The 15,967-nt window shown below is 51.7% G+C and overlaps 4 protein-coding genes across 5 annotated transcripts; 2 read left to right on the top strand and 2 right to left on the bottom strand.

The window, feature by feature from the left end:
* On the top strand, positions 1–7,467 carry SLC37A4 (solute carrier family 37 member 4). Of its 2 annotated transcripts, XM_032709678.1 has the most exons (9): positions 1–208; positions 298–530; positions 1,693–1,936; positions 3,193–3,351; positions 3,723–3,808; positions 4,069–4,182; positions 4,445–4,510; positions 5,553–5,691; positions 5,980–7,467. In XM_032709678.1, exons 1-9 carry the CDS (start codon positions 61–63, stop codon positions 6,144–6,146), a joined length of 1,356 nt encoding a protein of 451 aa, XP_032565569.1. In that variant the 5' UTR covers positions 1–60; the 3' UTR covers positions 6,147–7,467. The 2 variants fall into 2 exon arrangements, with proteins under 2 accessions (XP_032565569.1, XP_032565570.1); XM_032709679.1 differs by lacking the exon at positions 4,445–4,510.
* A 108-nt stretch (positions 7,468–7,575) lies between these two features.
* Positions 7,576–9,404, bottom strand: TRAPPC4 (trafficking protein particle complex 4). The gene is made up of 5 exons (XM_032709681.1): positions 9,174–9,404; positions 8,890–9,064; positions 8,706–8,809; positions 8,485–8,611; positions 7,576–8,057 (listed from the first exon to the last, which is right to left on the bottom strand). Exons 1-5 carry the CDS (start codon positions 9,346–9,348, stop codon positions 7,979–7,981), a joined length of 660 nt encoding a protein of 219 aa, XP_032565572.1. The 5' UTR covers positions 9,349–9,404; the 3' UTR covers positions 7,576–7,978.
* RPS25 (ribosomal protein S25) lies at positions 9,368–11,304 on the top strand. Its single transcript, XM_032709682.1, has 5 exons — positions 9,368–9,485; positions 9,644–9,739; positions 10,136–10,319; positions 10,716–10,814; positions 11,226–11,304. Exons 1-4 carry the CDS (start codon positions 9,483–9,485, stop codon positions 10,808–10,810), a joined length of 378 nt encoding a protein of 125 aa, XP_032565573.1. The 5' UTR covers positions 9,368–9,482; the 3' UTR covers positions 10,811–10,814; positions 11,226–11,304.
* Positions 11,305–11,738: 434 nt separating this feature from the next.
* Positions 11,739–14,740, bottom strand: CCDC84 (coiled-coil domain containing 84). Its single transcript, XM_032709680.1, has 9 exons — positions 14,451–14,740; positions 14,196–14,361; positions 14,052–14,114; positions 13,824–13,888; positions 13,561–13,666; positions 13,194–13,224; positions 12,720–12,803; positions 12,382–12,514; positions 11,739–11,902 (listed from the first exon to the last, which is right to left on the bottom strand). The coding sequence occupies exons 1-9, from the start codon at positions 14,738–14,740 to the stop codon at positions 11,860–11,862; spliced, it is 981 nt and encodes a 326-aa protein (XP_032565571.1). The 3' UTR covers positions 11,739–11,859.
* Positions 14,741–15,967: the final 1,227 nt, after the last annotated feature.

Raw genomic sequence — 15,967 nt, 5'->3', positions numbered from 1 at the left:
GGCGGGGCGGGTCCGTGCCAAGGTCCGCGCTCGGTCCGTGCCCGCGGGGAGCGCGGCGCGATGGCGGCCGGCGGGTACGGGCGGTACCGGGCCGTGATCTTCGCGGCCATGTTCGTGGGGTACACGCTGTACTACTTCAACCGCAAAACCTTCTCGTTCGTCATGCCCGCTGTCATGGCCGAGGTGCCGCTGGGGAAGGACGATCTGGGTGAGTGCCGGTCCCGGCCCCCGCTGCCCCGCCGGCCCCGGGTGGCCGTGCCGCGGGCTGAGGCGCCCCCCGGGCTCTGCCCGCCGCAGGTCTCATCACCAGCAGCCAGTCCGCAGCCTACGCCATCAGCAAGTTCATCAGCGGCGTCCTCTCGGACCAGATGAGCGCCCGCTGGCTCTTCTCCTCCGGCCTCCTCATGGTGGGCTTGGTCAACGTGGTCTTCTCCTGGAGTTCCACCGTCACGGCCTTCGCCGGGCTCTGGTTCCTCAACGGCCTGGCCCAGGGGCTGGGCTGGCCACCCTGCGGGAAGATCCTGAGGAAGGTGAGTGTGGGGAAAGGGGGGGGGGAAACTTGTCACCGCTCTCCTGACCTGTCCTGGCAGCAGGGTTGTGCAGGCCATGCTTGCTCTGAATCCAGAGGAACTTGCACCTCTTCCTGCTCCCTTCTAGCCAAGGAGGTCAGAAGTACTATCTGTACTTTTTCTGCTGCCTGTGGAACAAGTTTCTGTGTACAGGGATCTGCTTATTATAGCAGAGATTCCATCTGTAGCCCCTGCCCATATGTGCCTCGAGTCTGATTCTGTTTGGTGAGTAACATCCCCTGGTAGCAGAGTTCTGCCCTGTAGAAATGGACTTTGTTGGAATTAAATATTTTAAGCGTGGACACAGAGGACTGCTCATCTGCTGCTGCGGTGGTTTGCTGCAGGGGAGGGGGCAGTGAGCAGAGTTCCATTTGCACACTCCGCAGGCTGTTCAGGTATAAACCCTTGTGGAAGATATAAAATCCAGGAATGCATTTACTGCACATAATTGCAGAATGGGGTGGGGCAGAGATGAACAACTGCCTTGCCCTTCTGCCAGGCACCCAGCCTCACCTAAGGGATGAGAAAAGGGCTGTTCAGGATGGTTGCATGCACAGAAAAGAAGGTCCCTAATAACAGAAACATCAGCCATGGTGTTTCCTGAAGACACTCACTAATGTAGCTCTCAGACATTTTCCTGCTGACAAGAAGGACCAAGGTGGTTCTGGCTCCTAGTACTTGTTGCAACACAGAGCCCATTATGCCTGATACTTAATGCAACAGCGAGTCCTAAAGTTACCCCGTGACTCTCTGTATATCCATCCATGGTCTGCAGCCAGCAGACCTCTCCAGGACTACACAGTTCCTAGCAAAGTGAGTACGCAGAACCACACGCTCTTAAATTTACCTCTCCTGGCCCACGTCTCAGTTTCATGATCTGTAAATGGAAGTGACTCTGAGCTGGCTCGCAGTGTGAGCACCTGTCAGGCTCTTATGCTGACACTTGAGTAGTGTTTGGAGTTCCCTGCATGACTAAAGTAGTGAAGTGTGGGTGCTCCCTCTACCTGCTTTTGTAGATCACTGTCTGAATTGCTCCAACCCCAAAGCATGGGCCTCAAGGGAGGATTTTCAGGTGTGCTGTCACTCTCTTACGCCTCACGCTGTTTTTCTTCTTGTTGCACAGTGGTTTGAGCCTTCCCAGTTTGGGACTTGGTGGGCAATCCTGTCTGCAAGCATGAACTTGGCTGGAGGCTTAGGCCCCATTGTCGCTGCACTCGTGTCTATGAACTACAATTGGCGCATGACTTTGTCCTCCTCTGGCTTCACCTGCGTGGTTGTCTCTTTTGTTTGCCTTGTCCTGATTAAAAACGAGCCGTCGGATGTTGGGCTGCCCAACATTGATCAAGGAGCCAAGAAAGGGAAGAAAGGTGAGCATGTGACTTCACATGTGACGGGCAGCCATGGGAAAAGGTGTGGTGTCTTCTGTCTGTTCTGGCACAGGTGTGTGGCTCTCGGTGTACAGAGACCCCCATCCTTCCCAGTTCCTGAAATCACAGCTTGGCAGTCACGCGTTAAGGGGTTGATTTTTGGCAGTTTTATTCTCGTAACTGTTGAGCTGCTGTGTTGAAGTTACAAATTGTATAAACCAAGGGCCAGTGTGATCCTGTGAGAAGGGAATGGTGTGAGGGCTCCTGAGGCTGTCGCAGAGCAGGCAAAGAGCCTGATCTCTCTTAGCCCTGCTCTTCAGCCTGCCAGCAGCCACCTGTGTGTCACTGAGAAGCTCACGGCTGGCTCTCCCCCCGTGAGTCATGTCTTCCTGCTGTCAGTGCCCTGGTTTTCTTGGGGCCTCGTGCACTCAGATTGTGAGCGCAGTCTTAGTGGAGTGCTGGAGAGAGGAAAACACAACAGCAGGGAATGCTTCCTTAAGCCTGACCTTCTGCTCGTCTGCATTGGCAGGGGGCAGGTGATTCTCCCCTCACCCTACCATGGGTTCTCTTGACCCCTGGCTCACAGTGGACTCTGCTCAGTGTTTCTGTCCTAACCTAGGACATCTAGTTAGTAAATGTTTGCTCAGATCACTGAGTGTGGTGATTCTCTGAAAGCAGAACAGGTAGAGGGGAATTGCAACACAAGATTGCTGTTATATTTTAAAGGCCAGTGGAAACTCAGCTTATGTACCGCACTGCCCCATGATGCCTGTGCTGCCAGACTTGACCCTTTTGCATAAGAAAAGAATATTGCTTCCCTGGAGTGTTCTCTGGAGAGAGCAGGTTTGTTGGTGTTCTGGAAGACTGATGCAAAAATCAAGGTAGCACCTGAAAGTCAGCATCTTTTTTTTGGATCTGTGCAGTGGCTTTCACAGGCACAGCTTAAAAACTCTCCCAGAGAATCTGGAGAAGCTGATAAATTTTCTAACAACCTTCGTAAGGGGTTTATTGGCAGCCACAATGCAGAAAATTCCTGGGAGTTGTGTTTTGATTATTCTTTTCAAATCTTTAATGAATGTGGCCTAAAATGACAGAAAAGATTCTGAAATCACCAGAACAAGGGGAGATAAAGCAGCAGCTGTGAATATCTCCCTGAGTGGGGATGTTCTCATGCATGGATCCTGCCTGCAGATCTGTCTGTGTGTTTCAGCAGCTGTGCTCGAGCTGTGGTAATGCTCCTCCTGACCTTCCTGCAGGTTCCTCCAGTGACAACAGCACCTTGACAGAGCTGCTGCTCTCGCCGTACCTCTGGGTGCTCTCGACAGGCTACCTGGTCGTTTTTGGAGTCAAAACGTGCTGTACTGACTGGGGACAGCTCTTCCTGATCCAGGAGAGGGGACAGTCCATGCTTGTGGGTAAGATGCAAAGCTGCATTTTGCTGCTGTCTGGGAGGTGTTGCCCAGAGCTTGCCTGGGTACAGGAGAAGGACAGACGCCTCTCCACCCGAGGGACTTGTTTGCCTACCTTCTAGTTGTCTACTTAGATACACACAGGTGTTTAAATAACTCAGTGATGTAGTTACTGTGTGCACAAAGCCCCCTGTGCCAGGACCCTCCTGGGAGGGCAGACAGACATTCCTGAACAAGGATGAGCCAGAGGGTCGTGTCCAACAGAGCTGCTCGAGCTCACTGTGAGCTGACAACAGTGGAGCTGGTCTGATGTCCACAGCAGCTTTGCTGTTTATACCAAACCTGATGGGCTGTTCTTTGCTTCACCTGCATTCTAGGCAGTTCCTACATGAGTGCCTTGGAGATCGGGGGCCTGGTGGGAAGCATTGCTGCTGGATACCTTTCTGACAGAGCAGTAGCAAGAGTAAGTAACTCTTCAGGTGTGCTGGGCAGGTAACACAGCATCAATCTGAGCTGCTTCACTAAGGGGCTCGGGCAGGGTGGCATCTCTGTGGGTACGACTGAGAAACAGGCCCATACCCAGTTCTGCCGTGTGCATGGCGTGCTGCTGATGTGCCATCTGTGTTTCTGACTGGACTGTATGGATGGTGTTAGTCACTACAAGTATAAAAGGAAGGAGGTCCCTCCAATTTCTCACTCTCAGCTTTCCTTCCTGTGTTACAGGTGGGTCTGTCAAGCTACGGGAATCCTCGGCATGCACTGCTGCTTTCCATGATGGCTGGGATGTGTGTGTCCATGTTTCTCTTTCGGGTCACAGTCACAGGCAACTCTCCCAAGGTAATCCACGTGCAGCAGCTGGCCATCAGTTGTAGGGATAGCCCTTGAATGGGGAGGTTTGATGACAGGGAGCGTGAGTGTTTTCTTCACCCTTCCCAAGGGTTTCTTTGTTTGTGCTACAGAGAAGCACTGACTTAGCCTGGCTTGGGCTGCTCCTGTTTGGCGTGGGCAGCCTGCCTTACCAGCTGTTTTTGCATCTGCTCTCATGATTGCTAAATAAATTAAACTTCTTTTCTCCTTTCCTTTTTTATTTCTTCTTCAGGAAACCCACTTCTGGACTGTAGCCTTGCAGCCTCTAGCTGATCTTACAGGCCTAAAAGAACATGAGGTTTCTGCTTGCATTTTTTCTCCCTCTACCTGTTTCTTCTTTCCCTGGTCTGCCTTACTCCTATCCTGGGAGGTTGGTTAGCACCTCAGAACTTAGAACCAGGGCCCTGAGAAGAGATTACTGTAAGTTTGGTAAAAGAAACCTTTTCTTAAAATAATTTGATTACGCTGACTTTAAAAGTCTAAAGATAAATCTTTAAAGTTCTTATAGAGAAGATTCTGAGGACTTCTGTTTGTTAGGTAAAATATAGCCAATTAAGGGGTCTTGTGGGTGAGATCAGGAAGAATGATTCTGCTCTGGCAGATGTATTCCTGCTTAGTTTCTGGCAAGTGTTTTCCTAATTTGTCATTTCTGTTTTATATCTGGAAGATAAGATGGCACTTACTTCCTTCTGGGATTTTTGAAATGGTTTTTACAGTTCAAAAAGCATACTGTAATGTAGGGGTGTTACTTATCCTTTGTTGTGCAAACAAGAGACTGATAATTTTGGGCCAGGTAGGTTTCTTAGAGCATAAGCTAACACGGAAGTTCAGACTGTTGGTTGTTTTTAGCTTTTTTGGTTCTCAGTTTAGCAGCATAGAGGTTATCAGAGAGAGGTGTCTCACAAATAAAGATGCTCTGATTAGTAGCATGCATCTAAACTGAGAAAAGCTGTCAGTTGGTGTCTCCAGGATTATTTATGAAAGCAACCTGATTCACAGCTCTCTCCTGTGCTTTCACAGGCTCATTACCTGTCTCTCTTTGATATTCTGTTTCCTTCTTGCAAATCAGCACAGGATGTATGTGGTGTGGGAGGCAGAGCTGTGGGAGGGAGGAGAGCTTGCACTGGCCACAGACGGAGTGGTGGAGATGCAGCTGGGCTGCATGTATGTGGGGTCTGTACAGGCTTGAGCTCTTTTGGCTGCAGGCCAGGAGCTGGTGTCAGTCCAAACATGTCAGAACTCCCTGGTACCGTATGTGGGATCTGAGAACTGTCAGCTACTGGTGGCTGACAGCGGTGAGGTACACAGATCCTGTTTCTTATCTTAACTTATTTTGACAGCTGTGGATCCTGACTCTGGGAGCCGTGTTTGGGTTCTCCTCATATGGGCCAATTGCCCTGTTTGGGGTCATAGCCAACGAAAGTGCCCCTGCCAACCTGTGCGGCACCTCCCATGCCATAGTGGCCCTCATGGCCAACGGTGAGTTACACCCATTTCCCCGAGAAACACACAAAACCCTTGCATGTTCTTGGTGATGCATAGTCTAGCCCCTGGTTGCCAAGTTACTGATCATGGGAGATCACCTAAGGTGCAGAGATAATGGAGCTGGGAGCCCCAGGGATGCTTCCTGCTGTGCCCAACAGGTTTTGCGTTGGGCTTTAAGTTCAAACCAGGCCTTAGGAATGTTTGTACATGCAAAAGCAAGTATTGGCAGATAAAATTGGTGCACACAAGCATTGCTAGCTTTCTGTTTGTTTTTCCTTGCAGTTGGGGGTTTCCTGGCTGGATTGCCATTCAGTACAATTGCTAAGCACTACAGCTGGGCCACAGCCTTCTGGGTAGCCGAAATCACCTGTATTTGTAGCACAGTGGCTTTCTTCTTCCTGCGGAACATCCGCACCAAGATGGGCCGGATTCCCAAGAAGGCTGACTGAGGATAAGCTGCTCGGTGAAAAGGATGTTTCCACGCTGACGTGAACGATGCTCATTTTTTGTTTAACTAGCCTAGGAGTGAGTTTACCTATTGCTGCAACCTAGATAAAAATGTCTCAGCTTCTCAACCACTGTCAGGTGGCTGAGGGCACAAGGTTCCTGCTACTGATCACTTTTTCCCTCGAGATGTGATAATTCACCTAGTTTACATTTGCAATGATTTTACTGTACCTCTTTCTCACAGCACTGCTGATGAAGTGAGCAGGCTCAGCAGCCTGAGCTTCCCCACTACAAATGGTCTGAAATGACCGGCTTCAGGTGCGCTTACCTTTAGTTTTGTCGTTACTGTTTGTCTCAGCCATGAACTGAGACATTAATCAGTTCAGCTTCGCTGCTCAGGGGCCCCTGAACTGAGCCTTTGCCACCTGTGTCCACCCGGTCCAGCTGCCGTAAGCGCAGCTGTCCCAGGTCACTTGGCGTGAGCTCCATGTGCGCTCGGCCCCAGGACAGTGGCAGAGCAGGGAATTGTGACGACTGCAGTCCAGCCTCACGGCTGCTCTGACAGCAGTGAGGCTTTAGCTGTACCGGGGAGTAGTTGTTAGGAGCAAGCGAGTGTTGCTGTGGAGAAGCAAATGGTGGGATGTGTTGTGGCAGGGCTCTCCACAGCACTTAGGAACAGGCACGTTTCCAGGGAATTTGTGGCATTTAAAGAAGCTCCTTCTAGTGAACTCCTGCCCGGTGTGATGTCTGTGTTCAGTGTTAATGATTTGCAGGGGAGGCAGCTGCTGCCAAGTCGGCTCATAGCGAGTGCTCTGCAAATCAGGCAGGAAAACTGCCCCAGCTGCCGGAATTGCGACAGTAGCCACCACCAACCCACAATTTCTGCAGCTGGGTTTTGTGATAACCTCTATTTGTAGCATTGGCTTTTTTTTTTTCAGTACAAGGTGTGTAGTCTAGGGTGGTTTTGGTCAAGAGCTGCATCTCTCGTGACAGCGGGCGGTGGCTTACGTTGCCTCCAAGTCAATCGTAGCAGAGCCACTGTGGACAGCCTTGAGCAGTCAGACCCAGCACTCTGCAATAAGTACACTCAGGTTTTTAACTAAGATTTTGTTGTGTATTCTTGTTTTTCCCCAAAAGGATTTACTGCTTTAGGGTCCTGAAAGAGGCAAGTTCAACTTGTGAAGAACCTGCATGCAGGTAGTTTGCTGAACAGCTTGGTTGCAAGAGTAGTTAGTCAGCCTTAATTAAAACAATGGAAGTAAATTAAATTTTGTACTTAATTATATGATCTTCTATCTGTGAAATAAAAATGGAGCAGTGTCACAAGGGCCCCGGTTTTCTTAAGGAGAATGATGCAAGAAAAACCACCAAAACTCATTTATCCTCTTGAGGTGCCACTGGCACAAACGTACCCACCAACAGAAAGCAAACAGCCATTCACCTCTTTAATGAACACTTATTACTTCTGTATAGAAACTCTCTGCAAGATCATAAGTTAGAGCTATACAGGAAAAATACATATGTACAATTATGACAGGAAAGAAAACCACTGAGTTTGGTAAGGCCATGGACCAGCATCCTCCTTCACCCGAGTGCAGTGGAGCTGCAACAGCAGAATAAGCCCCTGTGGCCCAATGTAAACAGTGCTAAGAAATTTGTTTAAGGTAAGTTTCACAACAAAGGTGATAAAATGGTATCCTGGGAGATAATGAAGCATGTTTTGGGGATGTGCAGTCTCTGTTGTGGAGGGGAGAGCTCTGTGAGAGGCCAGCCAGGGAAGAGAGAGGCCCCACTCTTCAAGAATAAGGAGTCTGAGCAACAGGCAAGGCTTTCTCTATGATCCAGGTCCGAAAGGTCCAGCTTTCTCTGCCACCTCCAGAGCAAGTTTCAAGTTCTGATCAAACAACTCACACCTGAAACAGTCAGAAAAGCAAAAGGGATGACGTTACCTATGGACCAAGCTAAGAAAGATAGGATCTCCACATCCTTTGGCTCTGCATCCTTCAAGGAGAGATCTGGGAAGCTGTGACACAGCTCACTGTCGCTGAGCTTTGGCTTGGTCCTTAATTAAGATTAAAGCTCTTTGTATAGGCCTGAGTGTTAAGTTAGGACAGCAGGGTGAGTGCCAAGGAAGTGTACCTCCCACTTCCCCAGCAGAACAGCGCCGGAAAGAGCTCAGGTCAGCGTCCCGTCCCTGCAGCAGTGTGCTGTGCCTTCCCCTTCCCTCAGCCTTTGGGTCTGCTTTGCTACTTCACTTAAGGGCTGTCTGCATTTGTTACTGCTCAGGCAGAAAGCAATGAGGGGTTGCAGCCGGGTTACTAAAAGTGGGCTTTTCCTTACCTGATTGGCATCTCCAGGGAGTAGAAAGGATTCTTCAAAGCGAAGTCGGAGTAAATCTCATAGATTTTGCGGAGAAGAGCATCTATCCCCGTCTGTCTCGGGTCAGCAAGAACCATGAATTTGATCCCTAGAGCCATAATGCCAGAAACATAAGGAAGGCCGAGCACAGTGACAGCCCTGGCACAGCAGAGTGGTGCTGGGTGCCTGGGGCCGGGCTGTACCTGTCAGCGTCTGGAAGCAGTGCAGTTTGAAGGTGTCAGTCTCGAGCATCTCGATCCCGGAGCTCCCAACCTCGGGGGACAGCTGTGATCCGATGGCGAAGAGCCTGTGGGCACAGGACCTTCAGCGCCCCTCACCACCCCTGCCCGTGGCATCCTCGTCCCCTCACGGCCCATCCTGACTCACGAGTGGAACATGGAGGCCAGCATGAGCTTCTCGTTGGAGGAGAGGCGGTGGCGGCCGAAGCGGATGGACACCGGGTAGTTGGCGGGGTTGCCCAGGAACTCCAGCACGTCCTTCCCGTCCGCCGTGAAGCGCCCGTTGACCTCGGCGCCGTTGATGGCGAGTACGGCGTGACCCACTGTGGGGACAGCGCGGCGGCATCGGTCAGTCTGTCAGTCACTCAGTCAATCTGTCACTCACTCTCACTCACTCAGCCCGGCCTGGCCGGCCCTCCCCGCCCGCCGCACCGCGGATGCCGTCGCGCTGCCCGAAGGCGACGACGACGCGCTCGTCGTGCGGGCGCAGGACGAGGTCGAGCGGGAAGCTGAACGTCTTCTCGGTGTCGGCGCGGGGCGCGTAGTGGTCCAGCTGGTAGATAAGGCCGCCCGCCTTGTTCACCACGTAGACGCTGAAGATCGCCATGGCCCTGCCCCGGCAGTGGCACCGCCCGCCCGCCCGCCCCGGCAGTGACGCGCGGCCCGCCCGGGGCCCGCCCAAGCCGCACGCCGGGCCCTTCCTTTCTCGCCGACATCTTGCGGAGCAGCCGTGCCCGCACCATGGTGAGCAGGGCCGGGCCGGGGCGCGGGCGGTGGGACGGGCCGGGACCCCTCGAGCGGCGCCGGCGGCTCCCTGAGCAGGGCGGGAACCCGTGCGGGGCTTCCCGGGGGGCGGCCCCGCGCCCCGCCGCTCACCCCCCACCCTTCTCCCCTCCTCGCAGCCGCCCAAAGACGACAAGAAGAAGAAGGACGCGGGCAAGTCCGCCAAGAAGGACAAGGACCCGGTCAATAAGTCCGGCGGCAAAGCCAAGAAGAAGGTGGGAGCCGGCGGGGCCGAGGGCTCGGGGAGCGGGCGGGGCCGCGGGCGCCGTGGGCAGCGTGGCCGGGCCTCGAGCGCGGGTGATGGCCGGACGGGGGCATCGTGTTGTTAGAGGAGCAATCTCTTTATCTGCCAACAAGCTGGACATAACGGTGTTAAAACCGAGTAGCAGAAGGCTGTAGTCCTTTTATTTGCAGATACTGTAGGTATTATTTGCAGCATTTTCTTTAAAAAACGTTTCGTTTACAAAGGCCATTTTGTGCATCTCGTTAGTAGTTTAATATGATATGGAAACATTTGATGGTGCAGTTCTCGGGGCATCCCTTAACTCGATCTTTTGTTCTTGTTTAGAAGATGGCTTATGGGGCATTGTTTTCTTTCTCTTTTCAAGTAGAAGTGGTCTAAGGGGAAAGTCAGAGACAAGTTGAACAACCTTGTCCTCTTTGACAAGGCCACTTACGACAAACTGTGCAAAGAAGTGCCCAACTACAAGCTCATCACACCTGCAGTTGTCTCAGAGAGGCTCAAGATTCGAGGCTCCTTGGCTCGGGCTGCCCTCCAGGAGCTGCTCAGCAAAGGTGAGCACTCAAAACTGGAAAAACAGAAAGCTGCTTCTGCAGACTCGGCTATTTTTTTTTCCTCGCTCATTTAGCAGGTTTCCTGCAGCATCTGAACTGCTCCATGTGCAAATTGACATGGTTTTGGGGAGCCAGTGCCTTAGCTTGTGTTTCAGAAGTGCTCCAAAGTATGGAGCAGCAGTTCTGCTGCGTGCAGTGGCATTGCTGTACTAAGAAAGTGCTCCCAGAAGGACAGGCTGTGACATAACCGCTGCCAGATCAGAACGAAAGCCTCGTATAAGCTGCTACGCTCTGGTATTTCATCTTGCTCGTTGTACTGCCTCTCTAGGAGGGAGCACAATAACCTTGGCATCTGTCAGTATATGCATGCTCACATAATTTCCTTCTTTTTTGTAGGTTTGATCAAACTGGTTTCCAAGCACCGCGCCCAAGTGATCTACACCCGAAACACGAAAGGTGGAGATGCACCTGCCGCAGGGGAGGATGCATAGGGAGGTGAGGCTGGGCGCTGAGGAGGAGCTGAGTTGTGCTATCAGAGTGAGCAGACAGAGCTGGGCTGTGCTGTCTGAGCTAACAGATGGCTATGTGCTGTGTAGGGGGCAGCTCTTGCGTGGCTGGGGAGGCTGTTCTTCAGATACTCGAGAGTATATAGTTTGCATTCCGAGTGACATTTTGAGGGGCGTTACTGGAAACATCAGTTCTCCAGAATTAAACAGCAGTTGGTGATTCTGTCCCTGTGCCCATCGGATGAGGGAATGTGAGCTGCAGGGCAGTGGATACGTGTCTTCCCTGCTATTGCAGGGCACCATGGCCAAGTGTTCCTGCTGGAACAAAGCTGTCAGACTGTTTGCATTGTGCTACCCTGCTCTGACCTGGTTTTCTGATTTGGGACTTCTTGTTTTGCAGGTTCTCCAGTGACCTTATCAACAAGGGGTCATATGTAGATGCACGTAATAAAATTACTGATATAATTTTTCTTTTCCAAGAATGTGTATGTTTCATTACTGATGCATTATTAATAGTGGATTCTGATACTAGTCATGGCTGTCATCCTCTACCAGCCAGTTTTTGCCTTTACACACAGTTACAAGTGTACTGTGAACGTGCTTTTATATTGCAAAAAGGGAAGGAACTTTTGCATCACCTACAGCAGCCAATTGTATTAAACCACGTGAAACAAGGAATGTTAGAATTAAGGAAAGCAATGTAAATTGGAATGAAAACATCTGGCACCTGGCATTAGTTGCCTGCAGAGCGAACCCTGCATTTGAAATGAGTTTCAGTTGGTCTACAAACACAGGGACATTTTAAAAAAACCTTTATTTCTCAAAAAATTCGTTAATGGGATGTCATGCTCCATGTCAGTGTAGACCACTGGCAGCACTTGTATAAAAGTGGATGCCCAGATGGACACTGCATGTCCTTACAGTGGAGCTCTCAGTAACAGTACTGAGGTCACCTTGCATTCAGGGGACCAAGCACAGCTACCTACAGTCCAGCTGTCCACAACAGAGCTGCATCTTTGGTGTTTTTCATCTGATCACCTTTTCTTCTTTTCCCCTGATTCAGTTCTAAACTGGTGCCTGAAAGAGAGCATAGAAGTCAGATTGCAGCAGCCTTTAGAGAGAGAGAGAGAATGAACACTGCCTCGAACAAGTAAGACAGTGCTGTGCACAGTGTTTTAGCATGGGAGTTCACTCAGTATTTTTATTATGTCAGTGGGCAGTAGCAGGCTCTCCAAGTAGCTGACACAGTTCTGGCACATTAAAAGGTGCCAGTGGAACAGTACCTGGGTCTGAAAGGTGAGCCAAGCAAAATGAGGCAGGTGCCTTCATGTGTGCAGCCTCTACAGCCATGACCATGCTTTACCTTGCAAGCCACCCCTTTGCTGCTTCAGGGCAAGAGTGACGCTGCCTGGACTGAGCACTGCCCGATGTAACTCAAGTGACAAGACATCTTAGGTAGCTTGCTGCTACCACAGAGCCTGCTCCAGGAGTAGCTTGCGTGGACAGAAACCACAAACCCTCCACTTGGCATCTACCTGTGTTGCCCTGAAGCTCACCTGGATTGCCACCTCCTGCCGTGGTTCCAAACCCGCCCGAAGGAAGGAAGCCAGCTGTCGCTTGTCTGAGAGGTATGGTCAAAGTTGGCACCAACACGTTCCGCCGGGAGTTTTTTCAGCTTCTGCTTCTCCTCTGAAAAAAAATAAATCATAGAATTGTAGAGTGGTTTGGGTTGGAAGGGAACTGGATGATCATGTCGCATGGATGGGGACACCTTTCTCTAGACCTGGTTGCTCAAAGCCCCAAATGTTTTGTTCAGCAAAAGTTTTTCAGTCAAATTGCTTTTAGTTTGGTAAAGTGACTGTGAGGTTAACTGAAAGGTGTGCAAGCTGCTCACTTTGTCTGAGAAATTCCTCATAGGAAGGTCCAATCTCTTGTTTGGTTCCATCCTCTTCTTCTGTTAGCCATGGAGGTTTTGCTCCTAGAAGTCACAGGGAAGACTTATTTAGCCACTGAAGTTATCCTAAACTGAGACAGGGAAAAGCATCCCTTCTTCCCCCATCCCTCTGCTCACCCTACCAAGCAAGTGGCAAAGGAAAAGTCTGGATGCTGTTAAGAAAAAGGAGCTGGTTTCCTCAGTTAAGGCCACAGCAGATCACACCCTAAATCTTACACTTCCCACAGCAGCAGTACTAACAGAATTTTCATAACACAGAAGTGTTTTCTTCTCCTCTAGTATGTCAAATATTGCCAGGAGAGTGAGCACCTCCTGGTTATGCTGCAACTGCTTCAAAACTGCTTTAAGTTATCCCTGTTAAATATGCAAGCCAAGAGGTAGCAACCCAGTGAGTTGTGATGCAGGTGCGATTACCTGTGTGGACATTTCCTTTTCCTTCTGTTTCCTGTTAAAAGAAACAGAAAATGCTAATGAGAATCTGATGTTTAAGAGTATGTTTGAACAGAAGGGTATTGTGTGCCTTCCCTTCCAGAAACACGTTCTGTTACAGAAAGACCAGAGGGAGGCTGTTCTCTAATTTCTTTTAGGAGCATTTGTTTTTTTCAGGGCATATTAGTGAACATTTACTTAATGAAAGTTAAGAGTGGATAACTGAAACTGGACTAGCTGCCCGCCCAAATCCACAAGGCTGTTTTTTCTGTGACAGGGACTGCACTCCTTGTTCTGCTTTGTGACACATGCAGTTTAACTGAAGTCACGCTTGTTAGCCAGTCACCCTTACCTGGTGGCCAATGAAGGTCAGAGCCTGTCCTGCTTCCATCCAGGATAAGTCAGGTCCTGTCTGCATCCCACTCAGGCCAGGCTGCTCTGCATCGTGAGAGGTGTCCCTGGAATAGAGGCCAGTGCTTACTGTAGTGTAGACAAAAATTTGCCAAGGATTATAAAATCCTGGTGACAACAGCGTCAGCTCTGGTAGCTGCCAGAGTCTCATCGGGTGCTTTGAGTAGGAACACGTCAGCCGCCGCTAAGGGAAGCAGTGCTCACCGTTCAGGTCCTGCGGGGGGGCTGCAGACAGAAGGTCCTGCACAACGTTCTGCCTCTGTTTGAAGCTGAGTGCGATTCAGGAAAAAAGAACAGTATTTCTGGTACTGAGCAAAGCCCCCACCCGGCTGCCCCCAGCCCATCCCGAGCGCACCCGGTTCCAGTAAGGGCACGCAGTGCGATGCCCGGTCCTCGCCGGGGCGCAGCCAGGGCAGGATACAGCTCACTGACCTGGAGCGCGGCCTGCACCGTCTCCCGCTGCCGGCGCTCGGCCTCCCGGATGTCGGCCGCCATCTGCGGGGAGAGCGCGGGTGAGGCGGGGCCGGGTCGCGGCGGGGGCCGGACCGGGGCCGCTGCGGGGGCGGCAGGCGGTACCTGGCGGATCCGCTCCTCTTCCCGCCGCTGGTGCTCGGCCAGCGCCCGCTCCAGCGCCCGCGCGAACTGCTCGTACTCCTCGGTCGGCACCAGGCACCGCTCCCGCAGCGCCGCCTCCGCCCGGTTCTCCCTCCAGAACCGCGCCGTCTCCCGCCGGTGCTCGGACCTGCGCGAACCGGGACACCGTCAGCGCCGGCCGTGCCGCAGCAGCCCGGCCTGCGGCAGCGCCAACCCGCCCGGTCCCTGCCCACGCACCCGGCCAGATGCCGCAGCAGCCCGGCCTGCGGCAGCGCCAGCCCCCCGCGCCGCCCGTCCCGCCGCACGCCGCGCCCGCAACACGGGCACCAGACGCGCCCATCGTGCTCCGCCGGGTCGTAGGGCCGCACGGCAGAGCCCACATCGGCCGCTGCCGCCCGCGCCGCCGCCGCCGCCTCCTGCAGCCGAACCAGCGCGTCCTGCAGGCGATGGCGGTGCCCCGCGCTGTAGCGGTGCCGGCGGCCCGTGAAGGCCGTGCGGCGGCACAGCCCGCAGTAGTGCACGGCCATGGCGCGGAGCCGCGGGCGCAGGCGCGGGCAGAGCCACCCCTCGGAGCGCAGCGGAGCCGCCTCAGCGCTGCCATCCAGCGCTGCCATCCAAGTACTTACTGAAAGAAATTAGATTGCTCATCTTCTTCCTCTCCCCTTCTGAATCTGAGTTCTTAGGTCACAATGCTCATACTTTCCACATACAGTTCTTGGGACGCTGCCTGTGGCAGCACCTGAGAAAATAGGCTTGGTTTGAAAATACATGGTACATGTTTCAGATGAAGGGAGCCCGAAGGAATCATAGACCAAACAGAGGGGGGAGGAAGAGGGAGGAAGTTGCAATTGTTACTTGGACCATAACATCTGCAGCATCCATGTCTATGCTATGAATGGGTGGTTGCAATACATACTCATACTATTCACCCACTTGCCATCACTTGGGGCACAGCGGAGGTAGGTGACACGTATGGAAATAGAGCAGCCTTTAATCAAAATCCAAGCCTTGGCTTAGTACCAACAGGAATTAGATTTCAGACTCTGCATATGTTGAGCATGTTGTAGGAGGATGAAGTTATGCTCATAGCAGAGGAACACATCAGGGACTTGTTGTTCATCTGAGCAAGGAGATGAACAGAAAGAGGCTGGTTTTGGCAATTGCTGGAAAAGATTGTGCCATAATATTAGTGCCATGGTGTTAGGAGAATCTCAGCTTAAAAGGGAATTCTGTGACCCTTGCATCAAAAGTTTGGATTTGAGTTGTTTGGGGTTTTTTCTGCATGATGAAAGAAAAGGGGAAGGCGCTTTTCCCCACTGCAGGCTTGCTCTGCTGGGCTTGGGGCCAAATGTTCCTGCACTTTTTGCTGTCACTATTCTCACCCTTTGCATCTTTTGAGATGGGCTGTTGAAAAATAAGTCAAACACCAGACTAAGCTCTTCTTAAAGAGAAAACCTTCAAAGGGCAGAGAAGGATCTGGGATGCTCAGTTTTGCCCCTTCAATAGTATGATAATTTACACTGTATCAGGGTTTGCTTGGTTCTTGTTAGGCAATCCACAAATATCAATCACTATGTCTTTGCTTTCGCTAGATGCAAAAGACTACAGTAGCACAGCTTTTTCCACCCTTGTGTGACAAAGTTCAGTTGTTAGTGGAAACAATGTGGTCCCTGTTAGAGCCTTCAGGGTGAGCAGGACGTACTCGTCTGCTTTCCTCAAAAACTCTCTGCACCCCAGTCAAAGCCCTTTTCCCT

Source organism: Chiroxiphia lanceolata, chromosome 23 (assembly GCF_009829145.1).
Source record: "Chiroxiphia lanceolata isolate bChiLan1 chromosome 23, bChiLan1.pri, whole genome shotgun sequence".
NCBI lineage: Eukaryota > Metazoa > Chordata > Aves > Passeriformes > Pipridae > Chiroxiphia > Chiroxiphia lanceolata.
The sequence above is the reverse complement of the archived record's forward strand: the minus strand, read 5'-3'. Positions and strand labels throughout refer to the sequence as shown.

Bases quoted from the DNA above. Each gene is read 5' to 3' on its own strand.
- SLC37A4 (XM_032709678.1), top strand. From the start codon at position 61: ATGGCGGCCGGCGGGTACGGGCGGTACCGGGCCGTGATCTTCGCGGCC. The intron at 209-297 runs GTGAGTGCCGGT...TGCCCGCCGCAG, and splicing joins GCTGGGGAAGGACGATCTGG to GTCTCATCACCAGCAGCCAG. The intron at 4,183-4,444 runs GTAATCCACGTG...TTTCTTCTTCAG, and splicing joins TCACAGGCAACTCTCCCAAG to GAAACCCACTTCTGGACTGT.
- TRAPPC4 (XM_032709681.1), bottom strand. From the start codon at position 9,348: ATGGCGATCTTCAGCGTCTACGTGGTGAACAAGGCGGGCGGCCTTATC. The intron at 9,065-9,173 runs GTGCGGCGGGCG...CTGTCCCCACAG, and splicing joins GCAGCGCGACGGCATCCGCG to TGGGTCACGCCGTACTCGCC. The intron at 8,058-8,484 runs GTAAGGAAAAGC...TGACTGTTTCAG, and splicing joins TCCCTGGAGATGCCAATCAG to GTGTGAGTTGTTTGATCAGA.
- RPS25 (XM_032709682.1), top strand. The intron at 9,740-10,135 runs GTGGGAGCCGGC...CTTTTCAAGTAG, and splicing joins GCGGCAAAGCCAAGAAGAAG to AAGTGGTCTAAGGGGAAAGT. The intron at 10,320-10,715 runs GTGAGCACTCAA...TCTTTTTTGTAG, and splicing joins CCAGGAGCTGCTCAGCAAAG to GTTTGATCAAACTGGTTTCC.
- CCDC84 (XM_032709680.1), bottom strand. From the start codon at position 14,740: ATGGCCGTGCACTACTGCGGGCTGTGCCGCCGCACGGCCTTCACGGGC. The intron at 14,115-14,195 runs GTACCGCCTGCC...CTCTCCCCGCAG, and splicing joins AAGAGGAGCGGATCCGCCAG to ATGGCGGCCGACATCCGGGA. The intron at 13,225-13,560 runs GTAAGGGTGACT...TTCTTTTAACAG, and splicing joins TGACCTTCATTGGCCACCAG to GAAACAGAAGGAAAAGGAAA.